General features: G+C 68.3%; 2 protein-coding genes across 2 annotated transcripts; one reads left to right on the forward strand and one right to left on the reverse strand.

Moving 5' to 3' along the window:
• The first annotated feature begins 4,689 nt into the window (after window positions 1–4,689).
• On the forward strand, window positions 4,690–13,929 carry MAP3K6 (mitogen-activated protein kinase kinase kinase 6). The gene is made up of 28 exons (XM_075721878.1): window positions 4,690–4,969; window positions 5,457–5,596; window positions 6,283–6,306; window positions 6,736–6,923; window positions 7,031–7,199; window positions 7,404–7,510; window positions 7,626–7,796; window positions 8,104–8,216; window positions 8,369–8,528; window positions 8,672–8,822; window positions 9,012–9,119; window positions 9,190–9,239; window positions 9,368–9,462; window positions 9,785–9,873; window positions 9,958–10,091; window positions 10,162–10,289; window positions 10,393–10,529; window positions 10,712–10,817; window positions 10,983–11,140; window positions 11,255–11,435; window positions 11,519–11,681; window positions 11,968–12,133; window positions 12,236–12,421; window positions 12,606–12,711; window positions 12,959–13,205; window positions 13,297–13,552; window positions 13,666–13,742; window positions 13,854–13,929. Exons 1-28 carry the CDS (start codon window positions 4,690–4,692, stop codon window positions 13,927–13,929), a joined length of 3,966 nt encoding a protein of 1,321 aa, XP_075577993.1.
• Window positions 13,930–14,237: 308 nt separating this feature from the next.
• Window positions 14,238–18,878, reverse strand: SYTL1 (synaptotagmin like 1). The gene is made up of 14 exons (XM_075722001.1): window positions 18,649–18,878; window positions 18,158–18,303; window positions 17,975–18,083; window positions 17,611–17,650; window positions 17,190–17,295; window positions 16,910–17,004; window positions 15,850–15,972; window positions 15,580–15,746; window positions 15,380–15,482; window positions 15,112–15,273; window positions 14,953–15,031; window positions 14,778–14,877; window positions 14,484–14,689; window positions 14,238–14,377 (listed from the first exon to the last, which is right to left on the reverse strand). The coding sequence occupies exons 1-14, from the start codon at window positions 18,876–18,878 to the stop codon at window positions 14,238–14,240; spliced, it is 1,806 nt and encodes a 601-aa protein (XP_075578116.1).
• Window positions 18,879–20,160: the final 1,282 nt, after the last annotated feature.

Below are 20,160 nucleotides of genomic sequence, written 5' to 3' on the forward strand. Positions count from 1 at the left end.
GCTGCACCCCCTGCCCCATTGCCTCCCCACAGCCTTGGGGCTTGCAGGGGGGGAGCTTGGGGTCCCCTCTTTCCCCAGTGGGCTTTTGGGTGCTTTTTCCCTCAGCGTTTTGGCTGGAGCACCCAGCCCCCTGCTCTGACCACCCCCCCCCAAGCCGCTGCCCACCCCGGCCCCCCCAGCTCCTCCGTGCCCGCCGGAGGAGCAGAGCCAGGGCCTTGCTGTGTGCTTTTGCTGTGCCTCTGTGTTGCTGTGGGGGTGTGGGGGGGGTCCCCAACCCCCCCCCCCCCCCCGTGTGGTGTTTTGGGGAAGGGGGGTGCGTGCTGTGTGCCGTGGGGTGACACTTGTAGCTTGGGCTGCCCCAATTAAACTCTGCGAGGTCGTTGTCTGTCTCGTGTCCGGGGGGGGGGGTTGTGTAGCTGGGGTGAGGGTGCGGGGGGGGCCGTGGCTGCCGAAAGCCTGTGCCCCCCATCCCTCCCCTGCGGTAGCTCCCACCCATGCACCCCAATTCCCGGGTGCGGGCCCTCCCAATTCCCATGGCATTGCCACCCGCATGGGTGCAGCGGGGTGGGCACTGGGGCACCCCTCCCTGCACCCCACACCCTGGGGGCTGCAGGGAGGGGGCTTGGATCCCCCCCAGGGCGAAGCTGCCCGGGCCCTTTCTGCTACGCGCTCTTCTCTGTCCGCTGCACCAGGATCTGAGGCCACCGTGTGCCCCAGGCTGGGGAGATGCTGCCCTCGGCCCCCCCCCGGGCAGACAGAGAAGAGGCCAGCGCTGCCGGCGTCCCTGCCCGCTGCCGGCGTCCCTACCCGCTGCCGGACCCCCCCCCGGCAGCCGCAGGGCCCCTGCCCGCACCACAACTATGCAAAGCTGGCTCTGCCCCGGGGTGGGGGGGACCAGGGTGGGACACGGCACCCAGGCCTGTCCCCAACACGGCTGGGGATGCTCCGGGGGGGTTGCACCCAGCGTGGCCACGGTTGCGCCCTCCGGCCGCTCCCCGGGGCGGGCAGGGCAGGGTGGAGGGGTGCAGCCAGGCACGGGGGTCCCGCCCAGCCCTGAATCCCAGCCTTGGGCTCCCCCCCACCCTGCCCCGTGCTTGCCAGGAGCCCGGGGGTCCAGGGCACCCCGGGGGCTCAGAGGGCACGGCAGCAGGGTGGCCCTTTGCTGGCCAAGCCCGCAGCCCCACGCCGGGCAGAGCCTGAGCCGGCGCGGGGGGGACAGAGACCCAATAAAGGATTTTTCCTCCTATTTCTGGTGTCCGTGTCATCATCACCCGTCACCCCCAGAGCCCGAGCGATGGGTGCTGCCCCGGGAGATTTTGGTTGCAAACCCCGTACCCGCATTTAGGGATGTGGCTGCGTCCTGCCCATGGGTTGGTGTTGGGGGGGGCGGTCCTGAGTGACTCCAGTCCTCCCAGTGACTAGGGGAGGGGAACCAGTATGGGATTGGGGGATGGAGGATGGAGGAACAGGATGTTTTCCGTCCCGGGGATCTCAGCCTGTGGTGTCCTCTCCGTGGGGTGCATCCCCTCGCCTGGCCCCGGGGGGCTGCAGCAGGCAGGGGGGCTGCGGGCCGAGACTGGGGGAATTGGGGGAATCACTGGGCTGGGCTCCCCGGCTCCGGATGAGCGTGGGCCAGGGCTCGGGGTGGGGACACAACTTTGGAGCTGCACCCAGCCCCACTAACACTGGGCACCCCAGGGATGGCGATGGGGAGGAGGGACGCGTTCCGTCCCGCGGCGGCGGGGAGGAGGCCGGGCACAGTGTGTGCCGCAGCCACTGCACCCCGGCTCTGCCTTCCCCGGCTCGGCGCTGGGGCTGAGCAGCAGGCAGCACTCCGTGTCCCGCCGTCCCGGGCACCCGCTCCTCCTGCCCCGGGCTGGCCCGGCCCTGCCGTGGGAGCAAGGCTGGGATGGCTTCTCTGCCTGTACCATGGCTTGTCTGCCTGTACTGCGGCTTGTCTGCCTGCATAGTGCCTTGTCTGCCTGTACCATGGCTTGTCTGCCTGTACTGCGGCTTGTCTGCCTGTAACTGTGGCTTGTCTGCCTGCATAGTGACTTGTCTGCCTGTGTGGTGGCATGTCTGCCTGTGCAGTGGCTTGTCTGCCTGTAACCATGGCTTGTCTGCCTGTACTGCGGCTTGTCTGCCTGTAACCATGGCTTGCCTGCCTGCATAGTGCCTTGTCTGCCTGTACCATGGCTTGTCTGCCTGCATAGTGGCTTGTCTGCCTGCATGGTGGCATGTCTGCCTGTAACCGTGGCTTGACTGCCTGTAACCATGGCTTGTCTGCCTGTACTGCAGCTTGTCTGCCTGTAACGGTGGCTTGTCTGCTTGTACCATGGCTTGTCTGCCTGCACAGTGACTTGTCTGCCTGTGCAGTGGCTTGTCTGCCTGCATGGTGGCATGTCTGCCTGTAACCATGGCTTGTCTGCCTGCATAGTGACTTGTCTGCCTGTGTGGTGGCATGTCTGCCTGTACCATGGCTTGTCTGCCTGCACAGTGCCTTGTCTGCCTGCATAGTGCCTTGTCTGCCTGTACCATGGCTTGTCTGCCTGTACCATGGCTTGTCTGCCTGCATGGTGGCATGTCTGCCTGTACCGTGGCTTGTCTGCCTGTGTGGTGCCTTGTCTGCCTGTACTGTGGAATGTCTGCCTGTACCGTGGCTTGTCTGCCTGCACAGTGACTTGTCTGCCTGTACTGTGCATGTCTGCCTGCATAGTGCCTTGTCTGCCTGTACCATGGCTTGTCTGCCTGCATGGTGGCATGTCTGCCTGTACCGTGGCTTGTCTGCCTGTGTGGTGCCTTGTCTGCCTGTACTGTGGAATGTCTGCCTGTACCGTGGCTTGTCTGCCTGCACAGTGACTTGTCTGCCTGTACTGTGCATGTCTGCCTGTACCGTGGTTGTCCGCCTGGATGGCAGCCCAGGCCAGGGTGCTGTGCCAGCCCGTCCCATCCTCCCGCAGCTCTGCCCGCAGGGCTCCCCGCTCCCGGCCGGGCCCCCCAGCCATTCCCACCCCACCTCCATGCCCCGGGGACCCTCCCCGGCCCCTCGCCCCGGCCAGGGGGTGCGATGGGGATACGGGGGGGGGGGGGCCCGCCTGCCCCTTCGCCCCCCAGAGAACCCCGGCTTCGCTTCGCCGCCGCTCCAGGCGACTTCGGGGCCGTTGTTTCGGCTGCGAGACGTGCGGGGAGGGGGACCCGGCCCCCCCGCGCCCCGCTCCCACTTCCCCTTCCCTTCGTTCCCGTTTCGCAACCGGCCCTTTGCAACCGGTGCCCGGCGCGGGGCAGGGTCCGGCCGGGGGGTCCGGCCCGTTCCCGGCGGGGGCGGGGGGGTGCGGGGGGGTGCGGGCGGGGCCCGCCCTTGGTTCGGGGCCGGGACAGGCGGAAGCGGCGCCCGGTGCCCGGGGCGGAGCGGGGCGGAGCGGAGCCCGGTGCGGGGCAGCTCCGGTGCGGGGCAGCCCGGGAAGGAGCTCGGCGAGCGGGGCGGACCCTCCCGGTGCCAGCGGCCCGGTAGGGAGCTGGCCCGGGGGGAACGGGGCAGCCCGGAGCGGGGAGCGGGCTCCTCCGGTAAGGAATGGGGCAGCCGGGTGCGGGGTCGGGGCTCTCCCGGTAAGGAACGGGGCAGGCCGGTGCGGGACAGCCCGGTACAGGGTCCAGGCTCTCCCGGGGGGGAATAGGGCAGCCCGGTGCGGGGTACGGGCCCTCCCGGTGGGGAATAGGGCAGCTCGGTGCAGGACAGCCCGGTGCAAGGTAAAGGACTCTCCCGGTAAGAAACGGGGCAGCCCGCTGCAGGACAGCCCAGTACAAGGTCCACGCTCTCCCGTGGGGGGAATTAGGGCAGCCCGGTGCGGGGTACGGGCTCTCCCGGTAAGGAGCAGGGCAGCCCGGTGCAGGGTCTGGGCTCCTCCGGTAAGGAACGGGGCAGGCTGGTGCGGGACAGCCCGGTACAGGGGCCAGGCTCTCCCGGTAAGGAACGGGGCAGCCCAGTGCAGGGATCAGGCTCCTCCGGTAAGGAACGGGGCAGCTCGGTGCAGGGTGTGAGCTCTCCCGGTAAGGAACGGGGCAGCCCGGTGCGGGGAACGGGGCAGCCCGGTGCAGGGTGTGGGCTCTCCCGGTAAGGAACGGGGCAGCCCGGTGTGGGGTAGGGGCTCTCCCGGTAAGGAACGGGGCAGGCCGGTGTGGGACAGCCCGGTACAGGGTCCAGGCCCTCCCGGGGGAGAATTAGGGCAGCCCGGTGCAGGACAGCCCGGTGCAGGGTACGGGCTCTCCCGGTAAGGAACGGGGCAGCCCGGTGCAAGGTAAGGGCTCTCCCGGTAAGGAACGGGGCAGCCTGGTGCAAGGTAAGGGCTCTCCCGGTAAGGAACGGGGCAGCTCGGTGCAGGGTACGGGCTCTCCCGGTAAGGAACGGGGCAGCTCGGTGCAGGGTACGGGCTCTCCCGGTAAGGACCAGGACAGCCCAGTACAGGGTGCAGGCTCTCCCGGTAAGGACCAGGACAGCTCGGTGCAGGGTGCAGGCTCTCCCGGTAAGGACCAGGACAGCTCGGTGCAGGGTGCAGGCTCTCCCGGTAAGGACCAGGACAGCCCAGTACAGGGTGCAGGCTCTCCCGGTAAGGACCAGGACAGCTCGGTGCAGGGTACGGGCTCTCCCGGCGCTCGGTGCGAGCCCTGCCGGTGGGTCTGGCCGCCCCGGCCATGGAGGTGCCGGGGACCCACCCGGTCGCCGGGAGCTGCTGGCAGGACCCGCTGGCGGTGGCGGGCACGACGGGCAGGCCCGTGTGCGGGACGCGGGGGCGGGCGGGCGGGCGGCGGGCGCTGAGCGTCGTCTGCGTGCTGGGCCGGGAGCCAGCCGCCTGCCCCGCGCTGCGCAGCCTGCGCGACGCCTGCCACGGCCTGCGGGCACGCCTGCACACCCTGCCCTTCGGCACCCTGGCGCTGGGCGACACCGCCACCCTCGACCGCTTCTACAACGCAGGTGAGGATGCGACCTGCTCCGCCGGCGTCATCCCCGGCGTGAGGTTTCTTATCGCCCTCCTTTTTCCTGTTATTCTGCTTGCTTATCCCAGCCGTCCGGGAATATCTGGGACAAGACTTTCCCTATTCCCTGGGCAGCTCCGCCAGCTGCGTGCGCCGCTGGTTCGCTGTTTGCTTTTCTGCCTTCCTCCTGTTTGCTCTCCCGGGTGGCTGGATGTTTGCCGCGATGTCTTCCTCCCTGGCGTTAAACACGCATCTGTGATTTCAGAAGGGGTGGTTTTTGCGGAGGGTTTGCTCAGGGTTCAACCCTGTGCGGGGGGGGGCAAGGGGTGCCCCTCACTGTGGCCTCAGGTGCTGTGATGGCAGGGGGCCATCCCCTCTCTTAGGGGATGCGGATCCCCCAAACCCGGGGGGTGGCTGGATCCCCTGCCCCACGAATTGGGGGTCTGGCGTCGGTCCCGTCAGCATCCCCGCCGTCCCGCCCGCAGACGTGGCCGTGGTGGAGCTGAGTGACTCCGTCTGCCAGCCCTCCCTCTTCTACCACCTGGGCATCCGCGAGAGCTTCAACATGTCCCACAACATCCTGCTGTGCTGCCAGGCCGACCTGCCCCCGCTCCAGGCCCTGCAGGTCAGCGGGGACGGGGACAGGGACACCCCAGCCCCCCGGCTGCTGCTTCTCCAGGGTGGGAATAGCCCCGAGCGCCTGGAGCGTCCGTGCCGGTGGGAGGGGGATCTCCATCCCTCCCCCGAGCCCGGCCGAGTTTCCACGGTCGCATTCTGCTCTGGCAGAGATTTCCCTGCGCCTGGATGGGATGAGGAGGGGGTGGCTGGGGACCCTGGTGAGTCCCAGAGCTGAGTGCAGGGTGCTGGGCGCTCCCCTGGCTCCAACCAGCTGGGAATTTGGGAACAGATGGTTTTCCCTGAGAAAAGCAAATTCCTGGGAAGCAAAGCTCTCCGCACAGAAGGGGCCGATGGGAGGGATTCTCGCCACTCAGGGAAAAAGAATGCAGATGGGAGCACGTCCAAATTGTCCCCAAACGTCACCCTGACTTGGGGGAGCACCCATTCGGAGACCCCTTCCCGGTGCCAGGTTTGGGTGAGAAGCCGGCTGCGTTTGCAGCCCTGCCCAGGGAGGGGGGGTCCACACGCAACACTCGTGGCACGGGGGCAACCGGTCGCCCTCGCGGCTTGGCCCCTGCATGCCTCGCTGTCCCTGGCTCTTTTCCAGGTGACTCCCATCCCTGAGCCTGAAATCAGCTGATTTCTTTTTCCAGGGACACTCATTAAAGCCCTCCTCCTTCCCTCTCTCCCCAGGAGGACATCTGCCAGAAGAACTCGGTGTGTCTCTTGTCCCCGTGCTCGCTGCCGCGGTGCCGGGGGGTTTGAGCATCTCGCTTCCCCCTGAGCTGCCTCTCCCCAGCCTCGGAGGGTGGACATTGCAGACAGGGAGCGAGACTTCTCCCCAAATCTGGGCTGGGGGGGGGGTGTCACTCACTCAGAGCAAGCGCTGAGAACAGCAGCATGGAGAGGGATACCGGGTTTTGAAAAGAACCAGGAGTGTTCACTCTGGAGCGTAATGATGGCAGGCAGAGAGAAAGCTGGTTTGTCTTTCCCTGCTAATGACTTATGGAAGATGGTTGTGTTAGCGTGGCCTGTATGGTCCGGGTAGCGTGGGCAGGCTTGGGGAGAGGGGGCTGCTCCATGGCACGAGCAGAGGGGTTCTCAGCTCGGCTGGCACAGCTGCTCACCCCTTCTCCCCTCCCTCAGGACCTCTGCGGCAGCTACACCTTCATCGCCTATGCGGTGACCCCCCAGAACAAGGTCGTCTGCTGTGACGCCGGGGCCATGAAGTGCGTGACGGGGCTTTTCCAGCCCGGCTTCGAGACACAGACCTTCTTCACCCCGCTGGCAGCCCGGCTCGTCCAGCTGCTGGAGGGGATCCCCACCAACTCCTGGTACCGCTGCGGGCAAACCCCGGTGCCCACGTGGGCTGGCAGGGCTTGGCGGAGAATTGCCACCGCCCCAAAAGCCCTATACCTCTCCCCCCCGCCTCCATCTCCAGCGGGTATTTTCGGGAGATCATCCGGCGGGATATCCGGAGGGCACGGGAGATGTACCGCGGGGAGCAGCTGAGCCGGGAGCTGGCCCGCATCCAGCAGCGCCTGGACAGCATGGAGCTGCTCAGCCTGGACATCGTGGTGAACCTCCTCCTCTCCTACCGCGACGTGCAGGTGAGGGGATTTAAACATCCCGGGGAGGTTTCCGGGGACCCCGTCGGCATCGCGGAGTGTGGGGGGGGTTGCTCCGCAGCCTGCCCTTGCTCGGTGGAGCTTGCAATCCTCAGGTTTTGGCTGGTCCGGGGAGAGCACCGACCTGCGGAGCTGGGGGTGGGCAGCACCGGGGCCACCGGCTCAGCCCCGCCGCCGTCCCCGCAGGATTACGATGCCATCATCTCGCTGGTGGAGACCCTCCAGGCACTGCCCACCTGCGCCGTGGCCGAGCAGCACAACGTCCGCTTCCACTACGCCTTTGCTCTCAGCCGGTGAGCAGCGGGATGCACGGACACGCACCCTGGGCGTCCCGGTGCCACGGGGTCGGGGGGACCGAGGGGCAGCACCGGCAGTGCCGTTTGCCGAACGCCGGTCGTGTGCGCGCAGGCGTAACCGCGCCGGGGACCGGGAGAAGGCCTTGTCGGTGCTGCTGCCCGTGGTGGAGCGCGAGGAGGGGGCTGCGCCTGACCTCCTCTGCTTGTGCGGCCGCATCTACAAGGACATGTTCATGGGCTCCGGCCTCGCCGACACCGAGACGAGGGACCGGGCGTTGTACTGGTGAGGTTGGGGACAGGGCTGGGGACAGCGCTGGGAGCCGCCCATGCCCCCGTCCGGGGGGTTTGCAGGGGCTCTGGGGGCTTCTGTGTAGCGCAGCCCCACGTTCAAACCCCCCCGCAGCACCGCAGAGGCAGGTGATGCTAATTCCTGCTGAGCTTTTATTTTTTTTACTTCTTTTTTTTGGGGCGGTTCTGATTTGGGAGTGCTTCCCCATCACTGGGGGCAGCTCCAGGACCCCAAGGCAGCCGCGTTTTGGCTGGCAGGGGGGTGGCGGTGGCCGTGCCCACCACCCGGCACCTCTGCCCAGGTACAACAAAGCCTTCGAGGTGGAGCCGAGCCTCCACGCAGGCATCAATGCCGCCGTCCTCCTCATGGCCGCTGGGCACCAGTTCGAAACCTCCGTGCAGCTGCAGCAAATCGGTGGGTGCCCACCCGCAGGTCGGGGACAAGGACCCACCGGGGATGGGGGACCAGGCGCTGGGGCCCGTTGGCATCAGGGCACCCCCGGAGCGGCGGTGCCCGGGCGCGGGGTTGCCGGCAAAGGGGTGATGGGCTCCGGCTCCCACATCCAGGGGTGAAGCTGAGCTGCCTGCAGGGTCGCAAGGGCAGCTTGGAGGAGCTGCGCTACTACTGGGACGTGGGATTTTGCCTCGGAACCGGCATCTTGGCCAACGACCTCAGCAAAGTCATCCGAGCCTCTGAGAAGCTCTATAAGCTTAACGCGCCGGGCTGGTATGGCATGGCACGGCGTGTGCCCACCCGGGCGAGACTGGGTGTCCCATCCCCGGTGGCTGTGCCCCAGGAGGGGGTTTAGGGGCTTTTAGGGGGTGCTGGGGACATCTCTCTCTCCTCTCTTGCCCCCCACATCCCCGCAGGTACCTGGTCTCGGTCATGGAGACCTTCCTGCTCTACAAACACTTCCAGAAGAGCCCGCAGGTCCCCTCCGCCCGGCAGGAACTGGCTGATTTTTGGCTGGGCTTCCTCCTCGAGGCGTGCCAGCCCTTTGTCACCGCGCCGCGCTGCCCGGTGAGGGCACCCACAGAGCCCGCGGTTGTCCCTGGGGAGCACACAGTGGTCTGGGCTCACCAGGGGCTTGGGGAGGCACCGAGCAGCCCACCGGTGCCAATCCGGGTGGGAGGACGGGGGTGCAGGGATGCGGGCTGGGGAGCCAGCGGGTGGTGGGGGGGCTCACCCCGCAGCCCCCCGCTGCCACAGGTCCTGGTCCTGGAGCTCAGCAAGGTCCTGCGGCCGGCCCGGCTGGCACTGCACGATGGCACAGAGGAGCCCGCCCTGACGCTTGCCCTCGTCTGCCCCACGGAGGAGGTAGGGATGGGGCTGAGGGGGGCTGTGGGGTGTCCCCACCGACCCCCCTCCTCACCTGCCCCTTCTGCAGAAAGCAACATCGAGCTGGACCTTTGCGGCCACGGCCATCCGGGGTGTCAGGTGAGCGTGTCCGCCGTCCCCTTGCCAGCACGACCGAGGATGCCCCCGCTGTGCCCACAGCCCCTCTGCCCGCCCCGTGGGCAGCACCAGCCCCACTGCTGACAGGGCGGGGGTTCCTCTCCCTCCAGCATCTGCAAATGCGACGAACGGGGCTGCTTCCTCTACGTGATGCACGCAGAGGAAGATTTCCAGCTCTACTTCCCCTCTCAGCAGCACTGCCAGTGGTGAGCAGAGGGTTGGGGGGCACAGGGACCCCCCCACATTGGTGGTGGGGGCATGGAGGACCCCCAATCACTGTCCTGGGGTGCAGAGAGGGATGGGGGCATGCTATTTCTTCCCTGCCTTAATTTGGGGGGGGAAGGGGTGCCCTAGGGACCCGACCCCTGCAGCTGGGTCCCGCAAAGCAGGGTGGCACAGGACCCCCCGCCCCGTGCCACTGGTGGGGGACAGACTGGGAGGGGGAGCAGGAGCCCCTCTGTGCCTGGGGGTCGGTGGCCGGGTCCCCAGCATCCTGACCGGGGCTCAGGACCGTCGTCCTCCCGCCGGCAGGTTCTGCGACCAGATCCAGTCCCTCCTGGCCAAGCAGGCGGCGGGCGGCGAGGAGGTGCCCAGCCCCACACAGCCCATCCTGGAGGTGAGGCGGGGACACGGGGTGACATGGGGTGCCACGGGGTGACATGGGGTGCCACAGGTTGCCACCCCACATCTCTGCCCGCAGTACAGCTATGAGTACTCGGAGGCGGGCGAGCGGGTGGTCCTGGGCAGGGGGACGTACGGGGTCGTCTACGCCGGGCGCTGCCTCAGCAACCAAGTGCGCATCGCTATCAAGGAGATCCCGGAGCGGGACAGCCGGTGGGTGCCATGCTGGGGGGTCCCGGGGGGGCCCCTGGGCAGCCCCTCACCCCAGCGTCGCGCCGCGCAGGTACTCACAGCCCTTGCACGAGGAGATCGCCTTGCACAAGCACCTGCGGCACAGGAACATCGTGCAGTACCTGGGCTCCGTCAGCCAGGATGGCTTCATCAAGATCTTCATGGAGGAGGTGCCGGGAGGTGGGCAGTGCTGGGGACAGGATTTGGGGGTCCAAGGGGGACATGTGGCCGTATGTGGGTTCTAAATGGGGTTGCTGCCCCTCCCCCCGTGCCCCCTCTCCAGGGAGCCTCTCATCCCTGCTGCGCTCCAAGTGGGGACCCCTGAAGGACAATGAACCCACCATCGTCTTTTACACCCGCCAGATCCTCGACGGGCTCAGCTACCTCCACGATAACCACATCGTGCACCGCGACATCAAGGTGAGGGGATGAGGGGGCACCACCCATCCTGGGGGCACGAGGCCTGACCCCCTCATCTCGGGGGGCACCAGGCAGCCAGGAGCTGCCCCCTCCATGCCCAAAACCCCTGGGGTGATGTCCGATGGCTCCGCTTGAGCTTTTTTGTGGCTTGGTTTTATTTTGGGGTGCCCTTCTCACACCAGGGAGACAACATCCTCATCAACACGTACAGCGGGGTGCTGAAGATCTCTGATTTCAGTACCTCCAAACGGCTGGCGGGCATCAGCCCCAGCGCCGAGACCTTCACGGGTAAGGGCAGCCCGGGGTGGGGGGCGGTGGGATGCGGAGGACCAGGCGATGCTGGGGTCTGCATCCTTTGCAGCCGGCATGGGGAGAAGGAGGACCCACCCCAGGGTGGGGGGAGTTTGGGTGGTGGATATGGGCTCCTCTCCCCCCTCCTCATCCTCTCCCCAGGCACCCTGCAGTACATGGCCCCAGAAATCATTGACCAGGGGCCATGGGGCTATGGGAAGCCAGCGGATATCTGGTCCTTGGGCTGCACCATCATCGAGATGGCCACGGGCAAGCCCCCCTTCTACGAGCTGGGCAGCCCCCAGGCTGCCATGTTCAAGGTACCCATGGGGTTGGGCAGGGGATGGGGAGGGTTCCGCAGCCCTAAAATTGCCCCCCCCCTCCCCTGGGGGTGGCCGGTCCCTTCGCAGCCCCCACGAGTGCCTCCCCTCCAGGTGGGCATGTTCAAGATGCACCCAGAGGTGCCCGAGTCCATGTCGGACAAAGCCAAGACGTTCATCCTGCGCTGCTTCCAGGCTGATCCGGCCGAGCGGGCGACGGCCGCTGCGCTGCTGCGGGACCCCTTCCTCGCCCGTGCCAGGAGGGCCCGGAGCCGGCCCGTGCCCCCGGCGGGGGGTGAGTCTGGGGGGGGGCAGGATGGTGGGAGCCTGGTGTGGGCTGCTAAATGACCATCTCCATCTCCATCATCTCCCTGGCAGCTGATCCCTGCCACTTCGAGCAGCGGGATGGGGATGTGGAGGGCAGCGACGGGGCCAGGGGATGTTCCTCAGCCAGGCAGGACACCCCGGTGAGGGGCACAGCGGGCAGCCCCCAGCTCCTGTGCCACCCTGGCGAGGCAACATCCAGCAGCAGCTACTTGAGGTAGGGCAAACCTGGACAGGGGGGTGATGGAAGGACCCCGGGGGGGGTTGGTTTTCTGCCTCCCATGACACCCGCTGCCCCTGCCACCTCCCAGCACTGCACCCCGCGATGCCCCCTCGTTGTGCCAGGGCATCACATCCCTCCCCGTTACAGATTTGGGGGGCTTGCGGGAGGTCCCCCATGCGCTCTACCAAGCCCGACGGCCGTGCCCACCCAGGGGCCACACTCCTAAAATGCCCGAGGCTGGCGGGGGGGAGCAATGCCAACCCTCCCCACCTCCCACCAGCACTGGTCAGGATTCGGCCGGCTCCGACCACAGCCCGCGTTCGTCCTCCCCCGAGGAGAGCGGGGACGGGTTCCTCCTGCGGAAGGACAGCAAGCGCCGGGCCATGCTGCACCACGTCCTCACTGCCGAGGCGCTGGGCATCATCGCCGCCTTGGAGGAGAGCCAAGTGGGTGCTGGGTGCCCGGGGTGGGGTGGGGGGGGTCTGCACAGCAGTTGGGCAGAGGGTGGGCATGGTGGCAGCCCCTGAGCATCTCCTCTGCCTACCCAGAGCCCGGCGGGTGCAAGGTTGGGCTCGGAGCATCTCGCCCAGCTGCTGAGCTGCCTGCGGAGCTACATCCAGTGCCCCAGCCAGCACCGGCTGCGCCAGGACCTCTTGGCACTGCACACCCGGCTGCGGGCGGAGGGGCTGAGCCTCCCCCACCTCCAGGCTCCCCTCTTCGGCTTCCAGGCAGCGGTGGGTGCCCGGGGTGGAGTGGTAGGGTGCCGAGTGGGCGATGCCCTGGTGCTGGTGATGCCCTGGCATGGTGATGCCCTGGTGCCAGTGATGCCCCGGCACGGCGATGCCCTGGTGCCAGCGATGCCCTGGCACAGCAATGCCCCGGCACGGCGATGCCCTGGCACGGCTCTGCCCCTTCCAGGTGAGACGGGTGCTGCCCCGGCGTCACATCAAACCCCACTGGATGTTTGCGCTGGACGACGCCGTGAGCCAGGCGGTGCAGGCGGCTTTCACCATGCTGGTGAGAGGTGGGTGGCACTGGGGGCCGGCCAGGACATGGGGCCGGCTCCCACCACCGTGGCTGGGTGGTGGAGGAAGAGGACGACTGGCCTAGGGTGCTCTGGGGGGCTTTGGGGTGCTGGGAAAGGGATATGAGGGGGGAGCCAGCACTGGGGCAGCCTTGGCAGGGTCCAGCTCCCTGTTTTGTCGCCCATGCTCGGGGGTCGGAGGCCATCGGGCACCTCTTTGTGCCCACCACCACCTCTGCCCCCACAGACCTGGGACCAAAGGCCGGCTGCCTCGCGGGGGACGGCACCAAGGACACGAGTGACGAGGACGACCCCATGCCGCAGAGGCTGCCCATCCCCAGGAGCCAGCCCCAGGGGGACAGCACCAATTCGGGGCTCAGCACCAATTCAGGGCTCAGCACTGGCCCCAGCACCCAGGCGGACCCCCTGCCCTCCCTGCGGACACCCTCGGCGCTGGTGGCACAGCTCTGCCAGCTCCGCACGGAGACGGGCAGGTAGGGCTTCGCTGGTCCTTGTGCCTCCGTGCCCCCCCGGGTGCCAGTCCATGCCCCCCCGGGTGCCAGTCTGTGCCCTGCTCTCCCCCAGGCTGCTCCAGGAGCTGGCTGAGAAGGAGCAGGAGTGGCAGCAGCTGGTGCAGCGGGTGCTTCGCTCCGGGGACGATGACACCGCGGTCCCCAGCCGGCCCCAGTGCAGCGGGGAGCATGGGGAGGCCCCCCCGGGGGGCTTTGCCCTGGGGCAGCATCGCTCGCCCCCGAGCCCCCAGCCCCCCCAGGGACAGGCTGACCCCCTCCTCCTCGAGTGGCTGCAGCGGCACGGCACAGACCCGGCCACCACGGCCACGGTGAGGCCCGTGGCTGCTGGCACACGGAGCTGTGCACGGGCTGGGGGTCAGGCTGGGTGCCCCCCACCCCCGGCATTGCCCCCCAACAACCCCCCCCCAACCACCTCCCGCAGCTCCTCTCCCACGGCTTCACCCTGCGGGACCTGCTGGGCTGCGCCACCCGCGACGACCTCTTCTACGTGGGCATCAGGTACCCCCAGCCCGCGTCGCTCCTCCTGGAGCGGGGAGAGCGGGGTGGCAGCAGCGGGTGGGGGCACACGGCTTGACCCCCTCCCTCCGATACCCCCCCGTGTCCCCGCAGGCACGGGCCGGCGTGCCGCCTCTGGGCAGCCATCCTGCAGCATCGCCGGACCCTCGCCCAGCAGGAAGGGGAGTGAGTCCCGGCCCCAGCGCTGTGACAAATCCCCGCGGGACCCAGCCACCGCAGCGCCGGTGGTGACAGAGGGGACAGCCCCTGCCAGGCGCGGGTGACGCAGCGGCTTTAGCCCCGCACCGCAGGGAGAAGTTGGGCTACGGTGCCCACAGCAATAAACAGCCGCCAAACATGCCCTCCGGTGCCGCTTCATTGCCGCCGAAAGAGGCGGGGGGGCACGGACCCCAGCCCCGTACAGTGATGCTCCGGGTGCAGCTCTGTGCCCCCCGCCGGGTCCCGCTGGCATCGTGGTGGTCCATGGGGGGCCGGGGGCTATGCCCGGGGGACCAGGTTGGTCCGAAGAGGCAGCAGCGCTTCCACCCACTGCCCGGGCTGCCGGAGCAGGCGTCCCCACACCTCCCGCTCCTCCGCCGTCGAGTCCATCCAGCCCACCGGCAGCCCGTAGCTGCTCCCTGCGGAGAGACCACCGGCGTCACCCCCCCCCCGGCCATGCCGCTGCCACCACCCCTCGCCCCTGCAAGCCGCGGGGGGTGCCCGGGGCTCCCCCCCAAACCTCACCTGTGCCCAGGCTGAGGCGGATGCCGCCCAGCTGGCGTTTGGCAAAGGCTTCGTGGTGCCAGAGGGTGAACTCGGCACACGCCTCGGCCAGGTCCTTGGCCTGGAAGCCGTCGTACACCATGGTGTGGTTAAAGAGGGGGTTGAGGTTCCGCTTCACCACCCGCGTCTTCTGCCGGCTCGCCTTGCTGTCGTCTGGCAGCACGTAGCTGGGGGTGACAGCAGGGTGAGGGGGGAGCGCACACAACCCCCCCAACCCCTCTGGGTGCCCCCCGGGGTGCCACCCCCCCACCTTACCACTGCACAAAGGCATCCACGGTGCCACTCTGCAGCGGGATGAGGCTCTGAGCATCCTTCACCCAGATGTGCAGCTCGCCCGTGGGCGGCAGCCCCCCGCCTGCAAGCGAGAGGGGTTAGGGGCACCCTGCCAGGCCGGACCCCCCCACACCCAGCACCCGCAGGCACCTCTTACCTTCTGAGCCGGCGGGGATGAACTTCAATGCCAAGTTGAGGTTGCCCCGGCTGGCGAGGTCATCTGAGGAGATGGGCATCTGGGGAGGATGGGGGGGGTTATGGGGGGCTGTGGATTGCGGGGGGGGGTGGGCTGGTGGGGGGTGGGCTGCAGACTCACCCGGGGCTGGAGGCTGAACCACTCGGGGCGCGTGTTGGCCCAGTCCCAGGAGCCCAGCGCGATCTCCACCTCCCCCAGGAAGAGGTTCCTGCCCAGGCTGTCGTGGTGCCACACCGAGAGGTTCAGGGTCCGGCCCTGCAGGTCCCTCTTCTCCAGCTTGTACTGGTGGGGAGGGGACACAGGGTGAGGTTCTCCACCCCCACCCATCCATTCCCTCGCCTTGAACCAGGGGGACCCCCCAAAACCACCCCAAAGCAGAGTTAGAAACCTTGAGGGTCTCATTGAAGATGGGATCCAAGCTCCTCTTCCGCACTGTGGTCTTGCGCTTGCTACGGTTGGATTTATCCGGCAGCAGGTACGTCTTGATGTACCTGGAGCCAAAAAAAAAAAAAAAAAAAATGAGGTGGATGCAATGGGTACTGCCGTGGGCATCTCCCGGGCATCGCCGCTCGGGGCCGGGGCACTCACGGGTCTGAGCGCTGCTTCTTGGCCTCGGCCAGCTCGCGGCACCGCAGCACGTGGACCTGCAGCTCCTTCTTGGCCGGGTCGTAGCGGAGGGAGAACTGGACGCAGCCCCGCACAGCCACGCTGCCCAGCTCGCCCTCGCTGTACAGGCTCATCAGGCTGCCGCTCAGCTGCGGGGCGGCGGGACAGGGTCAGACCCCCGGAGACTGGGGGGGGGGGGGGGATTGGAGAGGGGAGACCCCCTCCCTGCCCCAACAGCCCCCAGCCCCGTACCGTGGAGGAGCTGAGGCTGGACACGGAGGAGCTGGTGGTCAGCAGGCTGCTCGCGGGCGCGTGGCCGTTCTGCGGGGACGCCCGGCCCGGGGGTCCCTGTTCTGGCGGGTGGGTCCCCAGCCCCTGGCAACGCAAAGCAAAACGGGGTCAGCGCCCCCCACCCAGACCCCCATCCCCAGGGCGGGCGCCTGAGGGCACCCAGCTGCCAGCAAGTGCCCTGTGTTTGGGCGCAGCCCATGCCGTGCTGGCTTTGCACACCCCAGACAGCCTCCCCCAGCCCCATATAGCCCTATAGAGGCCCCTCCAGTCCCCCCCCAGCCCCATACAGCCCTATAGAGCCCCCTCCAGCCCCCCCCAGCCCCATACAGCCCTATAGAGCTCCTCCAGTCCCCCCAGCCCCATACAGCCCTACAGAGGCCCTCCAGCCCCCCCCAGCCCCATACAGCCCTATAGAGCCCCTCCAGCCCCCCCCAGCCCCATACAGCCCTATAGAGCCCCTCCAGCCCCCCTCAATGCCATACAGCCCTATAGAGCCCCCTCCAGCCCTCCCAGCCCCATACAGCCCTATAGAGCCCCTCCAGCCCCCCGCAGCCCCATACAGCCCTATAGAGCCCCTCCAGCCCCCCTCAGCCCCATAGAGCCCCTCCAGCCCCCCCAGCCCCATACAGCCCTATAGAGCCCCCTCCAGCCCATACAGCCCTATAGAGCCCCTCCAGCCCACCCCCAGCCCCATAGAGCCCCTCCAGCCTCCCCAACCCCATACAGTCCTGTACAGCCCCAACAGCCCCCCCCAACACCATACAGCCCCATAGAGCCCTCTCCAGCCCCTCCCAGCCCCATAGAGCCCCTCCCAGCCCCGTACAGCCCTAGATAGCCCCCTCCAGCCCCCCCAGCCCCATACAGCCCTAGATAGCCCCCTCCAGCCCCCCCCCAGCCCCATACAGCCCTATAGAGCCCCCTCCAGCCCCCCCCAGCCCCATACAGCCCTAGATAGCCCCCTCCAGCCCCCCCCCCCAGCCCCTCCCAGCCCCATAGAGCCCCCCCAGCCCCACCATCCCACCTGCCCAGCGTGGGGGCCACTGTGTGCGGAGTCGGGCTCCTCCTCATCTTCCTCCGCGCTGGCCGTGCCGAAGGGGTTCCTCCCTCCCGTGTCACCTGCAAGGGCGCGGTGTGGGCGGGGGTCCCGATGCAGCAGGGATGGATAGGAGCTGGGGGGGCCCCCCTTTTTCAGCAAAAGGAGCCAGCAGGCAAGCGAGGGATGGGGGGCCATGGTGGGGGCTGGGAGGAGGCTGGTAAGGTTCCAGCCTCCCAAATCTCGACAGCGCCGACCCCCCCATCACGGTTACCTGGCCGGGCCGGGATGTCCCGCTCCCTTGCCGGGCTGTCACCTTGCTGCGGGGGCTGTGACACCTGGGTCCGCTCCAGAGCCGGAGCCATGGGGCTGGGCTGCGAGGTGGCACATATGGGACCGGGTGAAAATGGGCGCCCCGGGCACCCTCCTGTCCCTGCCTGCTCCCCTCAGTCCAGCCCCTCTGGGTCCCTGGGGATGGCCCGGGGGACGTCCCCCATCGCTCCCCACGCCATGGGGGTCAGCACCACACTTTGCAAGAGCATGCACGAGGCCGGCACCGACAGCGCTTGGGGTGACACCGCAGCTCCCCGCCTCCGGGGCCACAGCGATGGACCAAGCCCATCACCCGGGCATCGGGTACCGGCTGCAGGCTCTGCTGTGCCGGCTCAAACCCCCTACCAGGCACCAACCTGGGGCTCCGCGGCTGCCTGCGCCTCCTCCTTAGGGGGGCTGCGAGAAGAGATGATAATTAGTTTCTCTCTACAAGGCATCAGGCTAACGAGCGCATTCTCCCCCCCCCACCCGCATCCCTGCAGCTATTTATAGAGCTGGGGTCCAGCAGGGCCGCAGAAACCCCCCTGGGTGGCAGACAGACAGACAGGCAGGCAGACACCGGGACGCGGACAGACGCTGGGATGGCGCAGCTCTGGCTCTGCTCCCGCTTCCCCCCGGGCATCCCGGGGCCGTGCCACCCTCAGCGGGTACCCATAAGAGATGCCACCAGCCCTGGGGTGCCCATGGGGCGACAGCCCCTGCCGTCACCCCCGCCCTCACCTCTCCTCCAGCGCCGCCACACCATCCTCATCCTCCTTCTCCTCCGCCAGCGGCTCGCTGATGGCCTCCAGCTCGCCCAGGCTGGGGCCACGCTCCGGGTCCCCCGCTCCTGGGGACATCGGGGACCTCAGCGGGCTGAGCCCCAGCCCCCGGCCCCCCGCCGCGTCCCCGGCCCTCGCCTACCCCGGGGCCGCCTCCTGCGGCGGATGGAGGCACGGACGAGGTCGGAGCCCAGGTGGTGCCGGTGGCGCTGGGCGCGGGCGTCGCAGAACCAGTCCCCGGTGAGGGTCCTCAGCCGCGCCGGGTCCGACACCGACTTGCGGAGCTTGCTGGAGGCAGGAGGGTGGCCTTGGCTCCCAACTCGCCCCGCTGCTGCCATCGACCCCTGCGCCACCGTCCCCACCGCCCTTCCCAAGCGGCTGATGGAGCCACCATGATTGGCCCTGGGGACACCAGCCACCGTCTCCCCGGGGGTTTGGGACCCCCGATGCAGGTGTCACCCACCGCGGGGCTTCACCCTGGCTGGGCGCAGTGGGTGCCCCTCTGCCCAGGGGAAAGGGGACCCCCAGCCTGGCTGCTCTGTCCCCAAGGGGATGGACCCCAGGCTGGCTGCTCTTGGGGGGGGGGGCTGTTGTCCCCAGGGGTGCCGCTGAGCAGGGGGTCCCCAGCCTCACCTGATGCGCCCCTCCTCGCGCCGGCGGAGCTGCCAGTCGCGGCGCAGCACCTCGGCGATGGCGTGCCGCTCCTCCTCCGTCAGGAAGCTCAGGTCCAGCAGCGCCTCGGCCCCCACCTCCAGCGCCATGGCGGGGGCACCCCGGGGCGCTGGCCGAGGTGGGTGCCGAGAAGCGGGGCACTGCGGCGGGGGGGGCTCAGCGTGCCGGGCATACACCAGTGATGCCAGCATCTGGAGAGGGACCGCAGGGCCGCTGTGGGGTGGGAATCATCCTGATTCTCTGCAAAGAGATGGAGCGGAAGCTCAGCGTGCGCACACCCCTCATGTTGCACCCCAAAATGCCCACGGGACCCCCAACGGGGACAAACCAAAGGGTGCGATGACGCCGAGGATGCCAAGGGAAGGAGCACGGGCAATCCCGCGGGCAGGCTCAGGGAAGCCCTGCCGCTCCTCCTGCTGCCAGGCCCCGCTGCCGGCCCCGTGCCAAGGCCAGCCCTGCCCGCTGCCGGGATCCTGCCCGCAGCCCGTGTTTGCAAAGGGTGTTTGCTCAGGGCCGGCTCTGCCCCTGCCTGCTGTCCCACAGGTTTCGTCGGGTGCCACGGCACCCAAATGGGTGGCAAAAGGGGACTCGGCTGCCCCCGGCAATGGGCTGAGACCGAAGCAGGCTGAGACTGTACTCAGCTCATCACAGGTGCCAGGATGGTGGGTGCGGCAGGGGCTCTTGCTCCACTGCCTGGCGTTGCCTCACCGCTGCTCTTCCTGGCTCCGGCATTGGGAAAGCGCTGCCCGGCATGGGATGCCGAGGGCAGGAAATTACAACAGCAATGGGGCAGGATCAGTCCTGCCGCCCCCCCAGCCCCCCACCCACCCCAGGGGGCCCTGCTGGGATGTGAGCATGGGCACGGCCGCACCCCGGCACGGCTGCACCCTGGCAGGGCTGCACCCCAGCACGGCTGCACCCCGGCACAGCTGCACCCCAGCACGGCTGCACCTCAGTATGGCTGCACCCCGGCACAGCTGCACCCCAGTATGGCTGCACCCCAGCACGGCTGCACCCCAGCACAGCTGCACCCCAGTATGGCTGCACCCCAGCACGGCTGCACCCCAGCACAGCTGCACCCCGGCACGGCTGCACCTCAGTATGGCTGCACCCCGGCACAGCTGCACCCCCGTATGGCTGCACCCCAGCACAGCTGCACCCCAGTATGGCTGCACCCCAGCAGGGCTGCACCCCAGCACAGCTGCACTCCGGCACGGCTGCACCTCAGTATGGCTGCACCCTGGCACGGCTGCACCCCAGCACAGCTGCACCCCAGTATGGCTGCACCCCAGCAGGGCTGCACCCCAGCACAGCTGCACCCCGGCACGGCTGCACCTCAGTATGGCTGCACCCTGGCACGGCTGCAGCCCGGCATGGCTGTGGGGCTCCCACCTCCGCCACGGGACTCAGACACCCGTGGCCTTGTCCCCAGCCCTGAAGTTGACTCTGTCCCTGCCCCACAGGTGGCCCTGT

This window comes from Pelecanus crispus, chromosome 16, assembly GCF_030463565.1.
Source record: "Pelecanus crispus isolate bPelCri1 chromosome 16, bPelCri1.pri, whole genome shotgun sequence".
In the NCBI taxonomy this organism is placed as follows: Eukaryota; Metazoa; Chordata; class Aves; order Pelecaniformes; family Pelecanidae; genus Pelecanus; species Pelecanus crispus.